Below are 17,680 nucleotides of genomic sequence, written 5' to 3' on the forward strand. Positions count from 1 at the left end.
CCCTAATCCCTTTTAAATGTTTTGCCATATTTGTGTTTTATTCTCTCTCTATTCTATATACACATTATTATATATTTTTTCTGGATCATTTGGGAGTAGGATACAGCTCCAGACAAGGTGGTCTAGAAGGATGAACTGGAACCTTCCAAATGAACAAGGGAGGGAAGTGTCTGGAAATAGCTCTCGTGTGCATTCTTTTTCTCTGCTTCCCTCTAAATCTTCTTTCTTCCAAGTTCAGCTTCTCCACCTTTTTGAGTTCTTCCTTTTATTGAAAAGCACAAAGAATCCAAAAACTACCCAAGCCTTCCAGATAATATGAAGGTTTATATTTTTTATTGGGGAAGGCTTTGTAATAAGTCTTAGCATGAGATGTTTAGGAGTTGGTTGTAAATTGACTAGAATCTCACTTAATAGAACAATTGTATCCTTGATGCTTGCCCTTTGGCTTTTTCAGCTTTTGAGCTTCTCTCTTATAGGACAGGACTAGAGTGGCAAAAAAAATGTTGAAATTTCTTTCCTATAATTCTGATAGCCCTGGTGGCAGGCCTGGGGGTGAAGCTGGCAGTGACATGTATTTGGGGAGTGCCTGTGAAGCTCTCTCCCAGCTGTAGTGGTGGTGCCTCCCCTCATCTTCTGTTCTTTCTAATAGCCATGAGAATGGCTATGTGAAAACGTCACCCTTGGGGCAGAATTTGGTCTGATGAGCAGTTTTCTTTAATAAGAAAAAGAAATTGGTCTTACAGTCAATAACATTGAGCAGTAGATTTCCTGGAAATCTGGTGGTGGTGTCCCCTGGGGTCCTACGTTCATAACTCTAGTGGTTACCATTCAGACTGTAGGTTATATAAATGGTGCCTCCCAGAGCATCTCCACTGGTCTTTCTTCATTTATTCCTTATTCCTTTTCTCCCCTAAAAGAGACTTCAACTTTGATGAAAAAGCTTCGAGGATATTAAGTATATTTTTATTTATTTTTGAAATTTTATTTCATTTTTTAAAAACGGGCTAGCTTTTGTTTGATGGTGCAGCAACATAGCACATTGTGTTGACTTGGTTTGCGGGGAACTAAATTTGACTTGATTCTGCTAGTTATGATTTGAATGAGAGAAAATGTATAAATAATGAAACTGTAAGCTTTTCATTCGAGAATAGTTCTACTTAGTGATTAAAAATTAGAGCAGTATAGAATTCAATAGTAAGACAGATAACCAAATTAAAAAATGACCAAAAAGCCTGAATACACATTTTTCTAAAGAAGATGTACAAATGGTCAATAAGTACCTAAACAGACAGTCAGCATCCTTAGTCACTAAGCAAAACTACAAAGAAATACCATCACACCCACTAAGGTGGACAGTAACAAGTGTTGTCCAGGAGATGGAGAAATTGAAACTTTTATACATTACTGGTGGGAATGTAAAATCACGCAGTCTCTTTGGAAAATGGTCTGGCAGTGCTTCAAAATGTCAAACAGTTACAGGATTCAGCAATGATACCCCTAGGTATGTACCCAAGAGAAATGAAATATATGTTCACATAAGAACTTGTACATGAATGTTAATAGCAGCATTATTCATAATAGCCAAGGAAGTGGAAGTAACCCAAATATCCATCAACTAATGAAGTGACAAATAAAACGTGTTGTATCTATACAATGGAACATTTCTTGGCAGTAAAAAGAAATGACGTACTCATATATGCAACAACACAAATGAATCTTGAAAACATTATACTAAGGGACAAAAGTCAGTCATGAAAGACCACATATTATATAATTTCATTAAAATAAAATGTCCAAAATGTGCAAATGTGTACACACAGAAAGTAGATTAGTGGTTTTTTAGAGGTGGCTACTAGAGGTGAAGAAGATGGGGAGTGGCTGCTAGTAGATGGATATAGTGTTTCTTTTGGGTGACAAAATATTGTAAAATTAAATTGCTGGTGATAGTTGCACACCTCTATGAATAGGTTCAAAACCTGTGACTGTATACTTTAAATGAATGAATTGTGCAGTCTGAATAATTTCTCAATAAAGCTGTTCAAAAACTGAAAAATTAAAGCACTAAAATCAGGGTAAAATAAGGACGTATTTTCTAGCATACTAATACTTGTCATTGAAATATGAGGTGTTGTTTTCCTTCGCCTCTGTAAACCCAATAACAATATTTTTCTCTAGCTAAAAATACATTTTTTTCCTAGCATCTGAGTATAACATCTAGATTATGCTCAGGAGTGGAACAGACAAGTTATTATGTCCAGTTAAAATTTTAATAACTGTGCTTACTTTGATGGTGCACATTCTAAAATTGAAGCAATATAAGGAACACCTAGCATGGCTTTTTTGCAAGGATGCATTACCTCAGTGCAGTGTTTTATATATATTTTCTTCCTTTACTGAAGGAAGGAAGAGAAGACCTGAATAAATATATAGAGATGTGAAAATATAATATTGTAAAGATTGCAGTTCTCTGCAAAATCTCTGAAAATGTAATGAAATCCCAGTCAAAATCTCAGCAGGACTTTTCTTGTAACTTTACAATAACTGACTCTAAAATTTATAAATAAGAATGAAGTTGCAGTAGCAGCCCCAGACTCCCCCCGAAAGAGCATTTACTAAAATAGAGGACTGGCCTGTTGGCATATAGTGTCTAAGAAAGCCATGATGATGAAAATTGTGTGACTGATGCAGAGAGAGGCCAATATGTGAATGAATCAAAAAAGTGCTAGAAATTGCCCTGCGCATGTATGGAAACCCGCCCTGTGTTAGAGATTGCAGTGTTATTCAGTATGTCGGAGTATAATTATGGCATGAACACATGTCAGAGACTTACTTATCAGTAAGAAAATCTGCAAGGTAGTAAAACTGTTCCAAGAGCATTTGGAGGAACTGAAGAAAGAATTTTTGAATAAGATTTGTTATATACAAAACTAGTTAATCTCTTACAAGGTAATAAAACCATCACCTTACCAAATTATTCGCTTATGTACCAGACAAAAAAAACTACAAGTTAACCTATTATTTTGCAGAATATAGACCTTAATCAATAGAAATTAGCAAATCAGACAAAGGTATGTCCCTAGATAATGAAACATTCCTTGGGTGGGTCTGTTAGACAGTGCTCCAAGATGGCATTGAGTGGAAACATGGTCTTTCTTGTGTCTTATTTCCAAGCTAAGAAGTAGCTGAAGAATAAGTTATTTATTGCTGTTGGGATAATTGCCTGTCCATATGGGAAACAATTACATTTAGATTACACTGTACACAAAAGTGAATTCCAGATATACTTGTGTGTTATTTTATTTTCTATGTGTGTTTCAAACATTTCTCATTGAAATACGAGAAAACAGGTTCTTGATATAATACTAGGTAGTAGGTTCAATGAGCAAATTAGGTCTATATAAAAATACTATTGAATAAAAAGTCAGTTTGTAATATGATATACTTATGTGATATTAATATAATTTAAAAAATACTATAGAATTTCTGGGACTTTATGTGCATATACATAAAAGCATAAAAAACTAAATTTTTATACCTCAGGAAAAATGAATAAAATCTGGGATTGTCTTATTAATGATTATTTAGTTCTGCTAAATTCAAGTCTACTGTGCCTGGAAAAGACACTATAATTGTAGCTTTGAAACATGCAACATTTACCTGGCACAACAGACTTGGTTTTAGCAGAACTTAGTACGTTTTAATGTTTTATATATATGGTATGCCAAACCATTGGAGAAAAGATGTGGTCTTTTAAAAATTATCTTGGGAAAAATGGCAACAGATTAAGAAAAATGCATAACATTACCTCATACCATCCTCAAATTATAAATGGATCAACACATTAAGTATTAAAAAGTAAGCAGCACTGGTAAAATTATGTTATATAATCTTTGTGGAGGAAAAGTTTTTTTCTAAGTATGCCCTTAAAATCAGATATCTGAAAGGGAAATGATTAGTTTTGATTAAATAAAAATTTCAATATTGGGGAGAATTTAAAAATTAAAGATAAGACAAATGAGAAATGGGGACATTTTTACAGTACATTTCAGAGACCATGTTTTTCTAGCCCTTATAAATGAATCCGTAAGAGAACAGATGGGCAAGAATGGTCTGAAAGTGTCGACAGCTCTTTAAATACGTCTTTTCCTCTTTCTCTTCTTATAAAGGAAGATGACAGTCCTTGCCCTAGAGTCTGGTTTACCTGCATGCTTAGCACTGTCTCGTTCTCCTGGTAAAAAGTTCTTGTGATGGAAAATAACCTGCCTTCAAACTACATTTTCCCTTATCTATGGAGTTTTCTTCCCTCTCACCACCCACACCCAACCACCTTTGTAAAAAGAACTTTGATTTTCCCTGAACCTAATGGGTACAATTTAGGTAACTTGATATGTTCAAGACAAGATGAATTTTGAATATAAAATATTACAGAGTATTGGGAAATCTGAAAGGTAGAATATAATCAAACTCAACTTAATGTACAATAAGGGCATTGACATCATAGAATTAAAAAAATAAGCCTCTCACATGAAAACATGATCAGTATCGCCAATTATTAGAGAAATGCAAATCAAAAAACTATAATGAGGTATCGTGTCACAGCAGTCAGAATGGCCATCATTAAAAAGTCTACAAATAATAAATATTGGAGAGGGAGTGGAGAAAAAGGAACCCTCCTACACTAGCGGTGAGAATGTAAGTTAGTGCAGCCACTATGGAGAAAGTATGCATGCACCCCAGTGTTCATAGCAGCACTATTTACTATAGCCAAGACTTGGAAGCAACCTAAATGTCCATCGACAGATGACTGGATAAAGATGTTGTGGTGTGTGTATATATATACACACACAATTGAGTATTACTCAGCCATAAAAAGAGTGAAATAATGCCATTTGTATCAACGTGGATGGATCTAGAGATTATCATAGTAAGTGAAGTAAGTCAGAGAAAGACAAATGCCATATGATATCACTAATATGTAGAATCTAAAAAAAATGATACAAATGAGCTTATTTACAAACCAGAAATAGACTCACAGACATAGAAAACAAACTATGGTTAGCAAAGGGGAAAGGGCTGCGGGGAGGGATAAATTAGGAGTTTGGGATTAACATGTACACACTGCCATATATAAAATAGATTAACAACAAAGACCTACTGTACAGCACAGGGAACTATATTCAATATCTTGAAATAACCTATAATGGAAAAGAATCTGAAAAAGAATATGTGTATGTATATGTATAACTGAATCACTTTGCTGTATACCTGCAACTAACACAGCATTGTAAACCAATTACGCTTTAAGAAAAAGAAGTAAAATTTTTAAAAAGCCTCTCTAAAGGGAAAGTCAATAACACATTCCTTTCTTCTCTGTGGCTTGTGTACAGTTAAGATGAATGGAGGCGGGAGCTTGTTGATTCTATTACAGTGCAGGGTGGGGCTTATTCTTAAACTCAGTGGAAATTTCCTTCTGTCCAGTATACCTGCCTCCATATGTGTCTGTGAGGTAACTGGGTCAATGAAGTTGCCTAAGATTCTGTAAACAAGGTCGTTCTCTACCTCCTCTATGTTAATAGCTCAGCATTCTGTGGTGTCTATGCAATGTTTTTTGAATGTAAGATACATGCCCTTTAACTACAGAATTTATTGTTAGGAAATACTCAGGTAAGTGAGTTAAAGGGGGCCTATTGCAATATTGTTTGTAATGATAAAACATTGGGAGAAAAGAACGTATCTCAAAATGAAAGATAAGTAACAAATTATGTTACCTCTATTCAGTAGAATGCTATACAGACAGTGACTATGAGAGAGCAACTCCATATTGATTGAGAAGAAAGGATTCAGGATACATTAAGCATGTAATGAATGAAACCAGAATATCTTATCCCAAAATACGTATGCCTCTTTGACATAAAAATCATTTTGAGCCAAAGGCAATCAAGAAGCAGTAAACACTGAAAAAGTTCTCCCTTCTGCCCAAAGGCAGGACATCAATTCTCTTTGTACTAGAGATAGATTCTTAGAGCTCCGAGAGTCTACAAACAAACCTTGTTAAATTCACCCTTTTTTTCCTAGTTATTTCTTCACCATTTACCCCTAGCCCAACCCCTGTGTCCTGCCAGTTCTTCACAAATTTGTTGTTGTGTTGTTTCTTGATCTAAGAAGTTTAAAATATTCCTGCTCTGGCCACTTCTTTGGGTCTTCATTCTCTTAGGAAGGCTCCCATGTACATGTAAAAATTCAGTCAAATATATATGCTTTACTCTTGTGGATCTATCTTTGTCAGCTTAATTTTCAGACCCAGCCAGGAACCCTATGAGGGTTGATAAAAGCTTTTTCCTTCCCTGCAATAATATTCCATTTCAATAAAATATAATAATATATGTGTAGATTTACTTGGGAAAGAGCTGGAAGGATATCGACAAGTTACAATGCTGTTTGGGTAGACAGCTTTGGGGGTGATTGCAACTAATTTCTTTTTTGTGTACTAGAATAGAAAGAAAAATAAGTTTATTGTATTGGGGCTGTATTTCAGGAATGTTCACCACATAACTGAGTAGATTTTGCTATTTGATTTTCAGAATTGAGAAAGGAGGTGAGATATTTTAAATAATTGAAGAGCTTGTGTTTTGTACTTGAATGTGTGTAGACTTCTCTTACAAGACAAAGAAATACAAACCTCACTGCCTTTTCATTAACAGGCCTTCCCGAGTGGATATGGCAACAAGCAGCCAACATTTCTCATCATTTGATACAAGACAGGCATCTGGACAGCATCGAACATCTAATGTGAAAAGGTCAGGAAGCGGGTGTGGGTATTCCTGGGGGACCGGGGAGAGAAGTCCATCCCTTTGATGACTTGTGACGTTGATGTTAGAGTGGGGCTTTGTGTTTTACTAACTGGTGGGGTGGGGAAGAACCCCAGGCAGATGTACTGCCCACCTTACAAATTAGGGAGGGTGACTGGGAGCTGCTAAGGGATGTAGTGAATAGGAGGCACTGTTACATAAAGGAAAAACAAAACTCAGTTCAGCTCTTGGCGCACAACTCCCCTTTGAGCCTTTTTTATCTTAAAAAATTTTAACTATTAATTTTATTATAAAATAACATAACCACATTGCCAAGCATTGGGAGAGATGGAGGAAAGAAGAATTATGAGCATGTTAACACAGACTGTTAGAATTTTGGTGCATTTCATTCCAGTCTTTCCCCTGGGCACATGCTCCTTTGTATGAATGTAGCCATATGTTTTTCATTGAATATTGTATTATGATGATTTTTCTACTTACATTCTTCTTGTAACGTTGGCTTAAAAGTGCATTTTAAGAACCATTCCTTGTAGAAAATGCAGGAAATATAGAAAAGCACAAAGGAGAGATAAAATACATATTATCGTCACCACAATTAGCTTTTTGGTGTGTGTCCTTTCTTTTTCTCTTCTTATGTAGAGATATTACAGTTTTTTTGCTTAATTGGGGTATTAATTATACTATTTTGTGACCTGCTTTTTAAAGTGTAATATGTGATGACATTTTTCCTTTTCACTAAATATTTTTATAATATCATATTTGACTGCTGAGTACTGTTCCTTTCTGCCCATTTTAGAATCATTTTAGCCAGTTGTCTCTTTTTGCATAAGTAAGTTGTTCCTTTCTCTGTTATTAAGGCAACTAACTCTGTGAAAGCTTTATTTTAGTACCACAAGAAAGTGCTTTCCATCCATCCTTATAGGTTTATTAAACCTTAAATTATACAGCACGTCTTTAGCATTTTAGATTTTGCATTTGAAATTTCAGCTATTTTTGAGTATGTTCAAAATATTCATGGACTTGGCAGTTTGTCTTAGGATTCAGCCCTCACGATATATGCAAGGGGTACAGTATTATAGGGATTGAGGAGTGGAGATGAAGTTGAAAATAACACCCAAGGATCTGAAGGCATTTATTTTCCACTATTACTTTTGTATTCCATATGTCTCTGCTCATGGAAATCTGAGCTATCTTCAGAAATCTGTATTCTTATCTCATAGTTGTCCTCTAACCCATCTGATAGTTTCCTAGGTAACCACTGCGTCAGCATTTATAATGCTGAGTTTGAAAGCTGAAATAAAATAAATTAAAAAATATTACTGAAAGCAGTGACAAATAAAGGGTGAGCATTCAGAGACAGAGCTCCCAGCTTGATTGGTACGCTGGGAGTCTTCAGCAGGTGTATAGCTGTGGGAGGCATGAGCAGTACATGCCATTTCCAAAAACAGCAAAACAAACGAGAAGAGGGTGGAGAAAGGAAGCTTCAGGAACACAGACATCGGAGGAACAACTGATGGAATGAGTTCAGTCAAGCACTGTGGAGATGTGAGGGACAGGAAGTTGCAGTGAGATGCGGCTGCAGGATGAACAAGGGGTTCGGGGAGAGGCATGTTCTGGAATAAGGGTAACAGAGCCACGTGTTGCAAAGAGGTCTACAGGGATATAGACTGAAAAGCTTCCTTTATGTCCTGTAGTTAGGTCATCAGAGACCATTCGCTTGGAGGGTTTCAAGGAAATTGGGGTGGGAGCCAAGCTGCAGTGGCTGAAGATGAATGGAGTTGGGGTGTAGGAATAGTGAGAGTCAATGCCTTTTTGAAGCTATTGTCCCTGACGAGAAGGGGTGGGAGAAGTTCAGGAGAGAAAACAAAATCAAGAGGAAGTTATCTTTTTTTTGCAGGTTTGACTTTAAGTAGAAATGAATGAGATTTGTGTGTGTTTCTGAGTTGGAAAGGGGGCAGAGAGGAAGAGGTTAAAGATATATAAAGGCAGAAACAGGGAAATGTAAGAAATAGTGTAAAGGCATCTTCCAGTATAGTCTTAGCATTTGTAGGTTTCATTTTAAAATTAAATTTTTCTTAAAAAAATTAAAAAATTCCTACTCTGCCTTTTAATCAACAGGTCTTCTAATGCATTTGTAAAAACAAGCACTTGTAAATTTATTGTGGAGCAGCCCAGAAGGACACCTGCCGAGTTGAGCAGTGCTTCAAACTTGAGCAAGTATGTGGGTAGTTGGACTGTGTAGAGAGTAGCAGCACCTGACCTGATGTGTTGCTTACTCCTCATGTGACTGTTTGCTCCACAGACAAAGCTGTGAGACAGTCAGGGAGTGAGCTGGTCACTATTTAACAAATGAACAATCTTGGATGACAAATGACATACCCAAGGTGCTTCAGCCAGGTAGTGAATTGCTTCCTGATGCTCTGTCTTCCCATTTCCTGGCCAGGGCATCTTTTTTTTTCCCCCCTTTTTTTTCTGCTACTTTGTTTCTTTTTTCTTTTGGGGAGGAAGTAATTAGATTTATTTATTTATTTATAAATGACGATACTGGGGATTGAACTCAGGACCTCATGCACGCTAAGCATGTCCTTTACCACTGAACTATATCCTCCTCCACTATGGCTGGAGCATCTTTAATGAACCATTTGCCTCCCTGTTTATAATCCTTCTCATTTGTTTAATCTTACAAAGTGTTTTGACAGCCATGGTTTCTTTTGATTGTACTTCAACTTGAAAGAGCCAAGTAAGAATCTTTCCACATAAGGATGCTGATGCCCAGAAGGGTATATGGCTAATTAAATTGCCTTGCAACTCTGAAACTCTTTGAGCTTGAGTTACTGCTGGTGTTCTTACAGGGCACCAGTGACAAAGTTTCAGACACTTGTAAGTTTTGTGTTCATCACTTTAGATCTGTTGACACACTAGTTGTCACACAGAAGCAGCTGTATTAAAGTCACTTTTAGAAAAACGAGGAAAGACTTTCCACCCTGGTCCAGAGCCTTCCCATCATTTCCTCCTCTTACTGTATTTTTTTTTTTTACTGTATCTTTTTATTAGAGTTGAGAGACATGTTGTTTGGTCTTCCATGGGACATGGAACGATGCCAAGGTTGCCCACTTTTCAATCACTAAGACAAAGTGTATTTTGTCTTCTTGATCTACTTGAAAAATTTGTCAAAAGCAGGAAGTAGAACAGAGGTCAAGGGTGTCCGGATTCAAGGAATGGAGAGCAAACCTTTTACAGACTTTGTTATACTTCACTTACCAAGCCTAGCCTGTCAGCTCAGTGTGGGCACAGCTTTATCCCTTGATGAAGGCTGGTGTTGGAGAATCCCAGAGGTGTGCAGGGAGTTCTGGTCACTCAGGAGGCTGAGTTCTAGAGACTGTTTAGTGGGATGAAGTTTTCAAATGGCTAAATCATTGAGGTATGGCCAAATTTTGAAGAGGAGCTTGTGAGAGAAAAGGGGAAACCTCTCTTGGATTGTTTAGTAGATAATGCAGCATAGAGAGAGTTACTGTTTAATGGGTGTAAGGTCTCAGTTTTGGAAGATGAGAAAGTCTTGGAGGTTGGTTGCAACAACAAGGTGCTATCCTTAACGCTACTGAACAATGCACTTGAAAACAGTTCAGATGGTCAATTTTGTATTATGTGTATGCTACCACAATGAGAAAAAAAAAAAAAAAAAAGGAATGCAGGACAGATAACCCAGACATTATTATGTTGAGTTCAGCCTAGCTTTCTTTGACCTCCTTCTTCTTATGTTTTGGTTTTGTAGACTAAGTGCTTTTTAAAAACAATTGATCAAAGCTCCACTCTTGCTGTTAGTTGATAGATCTACCAAAGCAGACATGATGTGAAGCACTGCAGCACCACTGTGGAGTGGTTTTGGATCAGAACTCTGTGAGCCCGTCTGGTTCTGAAGGACGAGCACATTATTCACACAAGGAGAGACTAGTCACTTGTATTCTTTTAAAAATAATAGCATTTATCTGTTCCTTTTAATGAATTATTTAGTAGCATTTTGACCGTATGTTATCTCTTCAGTGTTAGTACCTGTTGAGGAGATACTGTCATATCCTCATACACCTTTTATAGATGAGGAAACAGAGCGTTGGAGAGGTTAGGTAACTTGCCTACAAGTTCACCGCCCTGCACAGCCCACCGTGGACTGTGAGCGTGCCGGGTGCCTCCTCTCCCCTGGACAGTTAACAAGGCCCTGTGCCAGGAGCTCCGTCGTCTGCTTGTCCTGGACGCAGCTGCCCCCCAGAGTCACACAGCTGACACGTGTTGGCCTGGAGCTCTTGGGAACATGGGATCCTGGATTTACTTGGGAAAGAACCCTCAAGACTCCTACACATGTTGGTAAAAGTCTCTGCAGAGTACTCTCTTACCCTGCTACCATTCTGTGCCTGCACATCCTTGAGTGTTTAGTTCTTTCTTCAGAAGAACTGTCTCTTTTTGGCCCAAGTCTAGAGCCAGCTGAGATATTGGTAATGGGGTCAGATCAATAGCAGTCAAACTCTCAGCTTTATTATTCTTAAAGACTATATTGGAGGATGTAGACTAGATGCATGGAGAAATGGGCTTTTGACACATGTCTGAGTAAAATTTAGGTTCTCACTTGCCAGCTTCCCTTGTGAGGATGGTGACGTGGTGGAGTCGAGACTGCCCTTCCCAGCTCACTGCTGTGTGGAGAGCATAGACTGTTACGGGTCCGCCTTCCCTACAGGAAGGGGCTGGGTCACTTGTGCCCAGTCAGATGGCTTCTTTCCCAGGAGAGGAATGAAGAGGTGGGGGTCCGGGATGGTTATCCAACTGAGTTCCCCACCAGGGGAATCTCAGGAGTGAGGGGAAATATTTCTCCCTCACAGCTGTTGCTTTCCAACTCACCTGCGTGTTTCCCAGGTAACTAGTCAACATTCCCCATACTCACCAATTACTACTGAGCCTTTATTACATAGAAATGGATTTAAAAGAAGTTCGTAGTAGAGACGCTTTTGGACAGTTTTAAAATGTGAGTAACTATTTGGGTGTGCCCTTATTTTAAATAATTGATTTATCAAGTAAAAAAGGCAAATGAAATGTAAGGAGTAATTTACAGGAACTTAAATGTACAGCATTATTATCTGTTGGTTTCTTAGACTTCTGTTCATTTTAACACGAATCATAAAAATCTCCTCTCTGCCTTTTCTTTAATAGTTCTCATAGTTAACAAGGTTAAGAGTGAGTCATCAGGTTACGAGCAAAGTATGGAGAAACTTTGCCAGGTCAGAAAGGATGAGTGTGTGTGTGGTTCTTATCAGGCAGGTGAGGCTGGGCAATTTGACCCTCCTAGGTAATTGTACTAGTGCCTCAGTATACAGAATTCATTATACTTAGATTTCCACGTGCTTAACCTGACCTTTATAACTACCTTGTAAAGTAGGAAGCGGAAACCTAGGGAGGTAGAGTGAATTGTTCAAGGTTATCCAGCTGGTAGAGATAAGACTTTTTTCTTTATAACATTACTTTTATGTTTAAATTAAAAAATTTTTATAGATCAAATTTGCATCCGATGAGTAACATAAACAGAGTCCAAGTAATTTGGAAAGAGGAGAAAAAAGTCCCCAGTTATCTCTCTACCCACCATAGTGTCAGTATAAACTGTGAGTCCTCGGAGGGTAGAAACGAACTCCCCAGGTAAAGAACTGAAAATGGCATTGGGAGTCTGAGATCTGGTTATCTAGGACCACAGTTTCAGTGGAAGCAGTACATATGAGTAATCGTTGATGGAGGGTCTTGAAGCAAAGGGGCTCCTGGGCTCCTGAATAAAGTAAAACTTTCTCTGGATGTACTTAGCAAAGAATCCAGATTCCTGTCTGCCTGCTGCTAGCTTGATCCACAGTAGCCCTATTCTCCCCTCCCCCCTCCTCAAATCTTCATAAATATAAGAGTTCTGATGTGTTGATTATCCTGTAAGGAGTATAACCTTTATGTTACAAAGGGCTGGGTTTTCGCTTCTGTTTGCCCTCATAGCTACTAAGGTTTTAATGAGAAAAACTTCTTAACAAATAATGCTTCAGATGTTCTGAACATACTTTATTCGGCCTTTATCCTCCATATTGGCATTTTGTTCTTTCCCCACTGCCATGATTGCTAACTTGTGCTACACAATTGCTTAGATAAAGAAACAGGTTATTATTTTAGATATTGTTCCTTTTAAAAATATCTTTTACCTTTAAATGAACACATCTTCTAAATCAGAAACAGGAAGAAAGAGTCTTCACTTTACCAAAGTTATATATTAAGAGAGGCACCTGGGTGGGGCTCTGACAATCAAGACTGTGAGTGTGCAGTCCCTCTGGGCTGGGCCGGGCACTTGCAGCTTTTGCAGAATTATACCCGTGGTTGTTAATTTGCATAGGCTTTGACAGTTCACCAAGCATACTCACAAGCACTGCCTTTGTTCTCTTGCACTCATGGTGAAATGGGAGGCCATTTCAATGATGAGGCAATGGGCTCAGGAAGTTAAGTGACTTTCTGAAGATCACAGGCTAGTGAAAGGCAATGCTGACTTCTGATTTCCGGTCCAGGAATTTTCATCCCACCTCATCAGGCTTGAAGAGGAGGAGGATGCCATGTGGATGAGCCTCGTGGAGATACTCGGCTGTTTTTAAATAGTCATACTCATCACTGTAGTCTGGGCGGACAGGTGTGGTGGGGCTGGGCAGAAGGGTTTGAACCTCATGTGGTAGGTGTGGGCAGCCATTGGAGGTTCATAATTTAAGGGGACAGTCTGATTGAAATCTGTTTTAGGAAGAGTCATCTGAGAATGGTATCCAGGATGAATTACAGCAAAATTAGTATTATCTGGGAACTTGTTGGGCCTGCCCCAGGCCTACTGAGTCGGAAACTGGTGGTGGGGTGCAGCAGTATGGTTTAACCTGCCCTCTGGTGAGTCAAATGCACGCTGAAGTTTGAGAGCCCCATAAGCAAAGCAAGGAATAGGAAGGCATTCTTGCGGACTGTTTCACAATTCAGACTTGAGGTGGTAATAGTCTCAGTTAATGTGATGGCAGCAGAAATGGAGAGAACACCTGACTCCAAGACGTGTTTGAGAAGTCCTGGTCGAGATTAAACTTGCTGTCTTGGTCAGTTGTTGTAGAACCCACGGTCACACCAGTATTCTGGGAGGGGATGAGGTGTCAATTTCATGTGAACGTGTCACTAAAATGCTAGAAGGGTTCGGTCACGGTGTTTGGAGGTGCTCAGCGCCTACTTTCATTTCTCCCTCTGAGCTGAGCTTGCAAGTGTATCCTCCCAGGGGCCAGCGTGGCCGGCTGAGATGCACAGGTGGTGATTTGTTTGGCAAGGAGACTGGTATCTGTTCATGGCCCATTTCCTGGTAATAAAGGATGAGCTGTACTCCCAGAGAGCTGGTGGGAGTGGCGCTTAAGAGGACAGGTGAGAGATGACAGTGGAAAACCGAATGGTTGGAGGAAAGACGCTATTAGAAAGGGAGTAGGGGGGAGAGGGTATAGCTTAGTGGTAGAGCACATGCTTAGCATGCATGAGGTCCTGGGTTCAATCCCCAGTACCTCCTCTAAAAAAATAAAATAAACAAATAAACCTAATAATCTCCCCCCACCAAAAAGGAAAAAGAAAGGGAGTGGGATTTCTGAGCTAAAAACTTCCCTTTGTTCTTAGAGTAAAATCCATCTTCTCTGCCACTATGGTTTCTGGTTTCTGGTTTCTGCCTGCTTTCCTCCCACTTTCTGCCTGGCTCACCACATTCCCAGCTTAGTCTCCTCTTCTCCCCTCAACCTAGATATCCCCATGGTGCTTCCGTTCTCCAGTGCTCAGGTGTCACCCTGTTAGAGACCTTTCCATGACCATCCTCATTAATGTTGGCCTTCTCCCCATTCCCCTCCGCAAACCAGCTTCTTTCCTGGCCTAATTATCCCAGTCTGAGATGATCTCAGTTACTGGTCTTGCTCAAGTCTGCCCTCCCTCCCCAGGAGCATGAAAGGTCTTTGACAACCCAGAATCCTGTGTGTCTTGTTCACTGAGTGCCTGGCACGTAGTTCGAGCTCCAGAAATAGTACTTGAATGAATTCTAGGTAGAGATTTGATGGGGGTGGTGGTGGAGGAAGTAGGGGAGAGATGTGTCTGTAGACACCAGGCAGCAAATGACAGCTAACATGGACTGGGTAGTGGAGGTGGAACAGGATAAATGCAGGAGACGTTCAGGAAGTAACATGACAGAATTTGGTGATGGACTTCTGTGGGAGGTGTAAGCAACTTTATTGTGAAAAATGTTCCTTAGAGAGGTTTGTGAACTCCTAGCATTTTAATTTGACCTCTTCTTTCACTGGAAACTCAAGGGCAAAGCAGTTCTGTAATGTTATTAGTCAAGGTTCTCCAGAGAAACAAAACAAAAAGATATATTGAGAGAGAGACACAGAGAGAGAGAGAGATTGATCGATTGATTGATTGATCATGGGAATTGGCTGACTTGATTATGGAGGCCGAGAAGTCCCATGGTCCACGTCTGTAAGCTGCAGAACCAGGAAAGCTAGTGATGCATTTCAGTCTGAGTCTGAAGGCCTCGGAAGCAGCAGCATAAGAGAGCAGAAGATGGATGTCCCAGCTCAAACAGAAGGCGGTCACGAATTCACTTGTCCTCTGCCTTTTTGTTCTGTGGTGGCCCTCAACAGATTGGCTGATGCCCACCTAGCTTGGGGAAACCCATCACTCAGTTCACCAACTCAAAGGCTAATCTCTTCCAGAGACACCCTCTCAGACAGAGAAATAATATTGTACCAGCTCTCTAGACATCCCTTCACCCATTCAAGTTGATGCATAAAATTAACCATCACAAATTCTGAGCTCTCCTGCTAACCTCTTTTCCAAGAGGAGAGGTGCCTTCAGATCGTAGGCATGGAATTCTCTTTCTACCCAGAGCTGTTTCAACATTCATCTGCCCACTCAACAATATTTACTGACATGTACTATGTTCTAGATCCAGCGGAAGGCACTAGCGGTCCGGCAGGCACAAGATATTTTGGATGGTAACAAGTGACATGATGTAAACAAAACTGAGGCAGGTGGGGTGGGGTCAGCGAGGCAGCTGTGAGTTGGTGCTTTTTGAGCTGAGATCTGAAGAACTAAAAGGGAACCGGCCATGAGAAGACCTGGGGCCAGAGGGTGGCTGGCTCCCTGTAGCACCTTCAGAACCCACCCATGGAAGATGAGTCACTCAAGCTGGATTTTGTTTTCACGCTTGACAAATGAATTTGGAGAGGATGGTGGCATGGAAATTCAACTTTCAGCACTTTTAAATAAATCATTGTAGTTGCTCATTGACTTACTGAAATATTTTCTTATTAAAACTTGCTACACAAAACATTTTAAAGATGGCTCTAGTTTTACAGAGCAGAATTTCTATCAATCATAAATAATTAAGACAGTTTTCAAAAGGTAAAATCATGACTCATACAGATATAAAAGCAAACATGTATTAAAATTTTTACTTTAACTCATTAATCAGTGAGAGAACTAGGCAGATGTTAAAACAGATTCAAAGGAGAACTCGAAGGCGCACAAACTTACATGGAGTAAAGGAGTGTTGAAATGGATGTGCAAATTCGGGCACAACCAGCTTTTCCCACAGTAGAGGAGGGAAGTCAATTAAAGGCCAGGAGAGAATTTACATGTGATAAATAACAGAAGTTCAACTGAGTAAATTTAAAGATCTGATTGTCATTCTTAGGCATTTCGTGAATTGGGCAGCATCCCAGATAGCAATAGAAGGGAGCTCTGTCAGGCTGCAGGAAAGGAAAGGGTTTTAAAGGCAGAGGAACCAGGGGAAAAAAGGAGATTATTAGCAAAGGGTGCATTGTTTCAGACTAGGCCCCCCTCCTAAGGGGAGTGGAAGGAGTCTATTAGTGGATTTCCTAGTGTTATTCAGAAATTCCAGGTTGGCTGGTTAAAGATCACCTTCTTGGGGAAGATTGACAATGTAATTAGGTTAAGTTTAAGTCCTGGCTGGGCTTAGCCTAAGTGACTCCATTTTGGTTATTTGTTGTTTCTCTTTTAGCACATGTCTATAGACAACAATTATTTTGCACTGCTATCAGTTACATATAATTTACAGAGTTCTGAGAGAGCTCCCGTAGAATCAAATGACCAGAGCAAATAACCTGGGGAGCTCTCCTGTAGATTTTAGACAATGCAGTTTTTTCCTGAAGCACAGTTCTTTCCCCTACATAATCAAACTGAAACAAAATAACCTCTGTTCCCCACCTCCCATGAATAGAAGTAGTTCCTACACTTGTGGTCTTTGGAGTGATGGGGAGACAACTATCATTTATTTAGTGCCTGCTATGAGCATTATTTGTCAGTTTATTCCATCCTTGAAACAGCCCCATGAAGTAGGTGGTGTTCCCATTTTACAGATAAGAAAGCCAGGTTCCCAGAGATTAAAGAAATAGTGGGTAAGTGGCAGAGTTAGAATTTCAGCCTGTCCTTCTGTCTCCAAAGTGTAAACACACACGCATGCTCTCTCTCACCCCCATAACAGCTTGCTAACAGCAAAAATCATAGAAATCCTGTGTATTTTTTCTTGATCTTTAGGTCACCGTCAACCAAGGTGGATCTCAGGAGTGGCCTGGAAGAATGCTCAATGGCGTTGAACTTATTTCTAAGTAACAAATTTACTGATGCCTTAGAATTGCTTCAACCATGGTAATTAACCTTATTTCTTTGGGATAAAATGTATTTTTTCAGATGCTTTTGACGATTCTGTCTTTGATGCCATGCTTGTCAGTTAACTTTTCTGCATTTCCACTTGAATATTTATAAGCTAATTTGGTTGAAACCCCTAAGTGTTCGTT

At 39.3% G+C, this 17,680-nt stretch overlaps 1 protein-coding gene across 5 annotated transcripts in view; it reads left to right on the forward strand.

Moving 5' to 3' along the window:
* The window catches only part of TTC39B (tetratricopeptide repeat domain 39B), a 129,123-nt gene that overhangs the window by 54,546 nt on the left and 56,897 nt on the right, over positions 1-17,680 (forward strand). For 3 of the 5 annotated variants that reach the window (XM_032477679.1, XM_032477680.1, XM_032477681.1), the window contains 3 exons: positions 6,702-6,797; positions 8,928-9,026; positions 17,421-17,531. In XM_032477679.1, the coding sequence (XP_032333570.1) occupies positions 6,702-6,797; positions 8,928-9,026; positions 17,421-17,531 (306 nt within the window). The remainder of the gene's footprint in view (positions 1-6,701; positions 6,798-8,927; positions 9,027-17,420; positions 17,532-17,680) is intronic. The other 2 variants (XM_014562360.2, XM_014562362.2) reach the window with 1 other exon arrangement.

Source organism: Camelus ferus, chromosome 4 (genome assembly GCF_009834535.1).
Source record: "Camelus ferus isolate YT-003-E chromosome 4, BCGSAC_Cfer_1.0, whole genome shotgun sequence".
NCBI lineage: Eukaryota > Metazoa > Chordata > Mammalia > Artiodactyla > Camelidae > Camelus > Camelus ferus.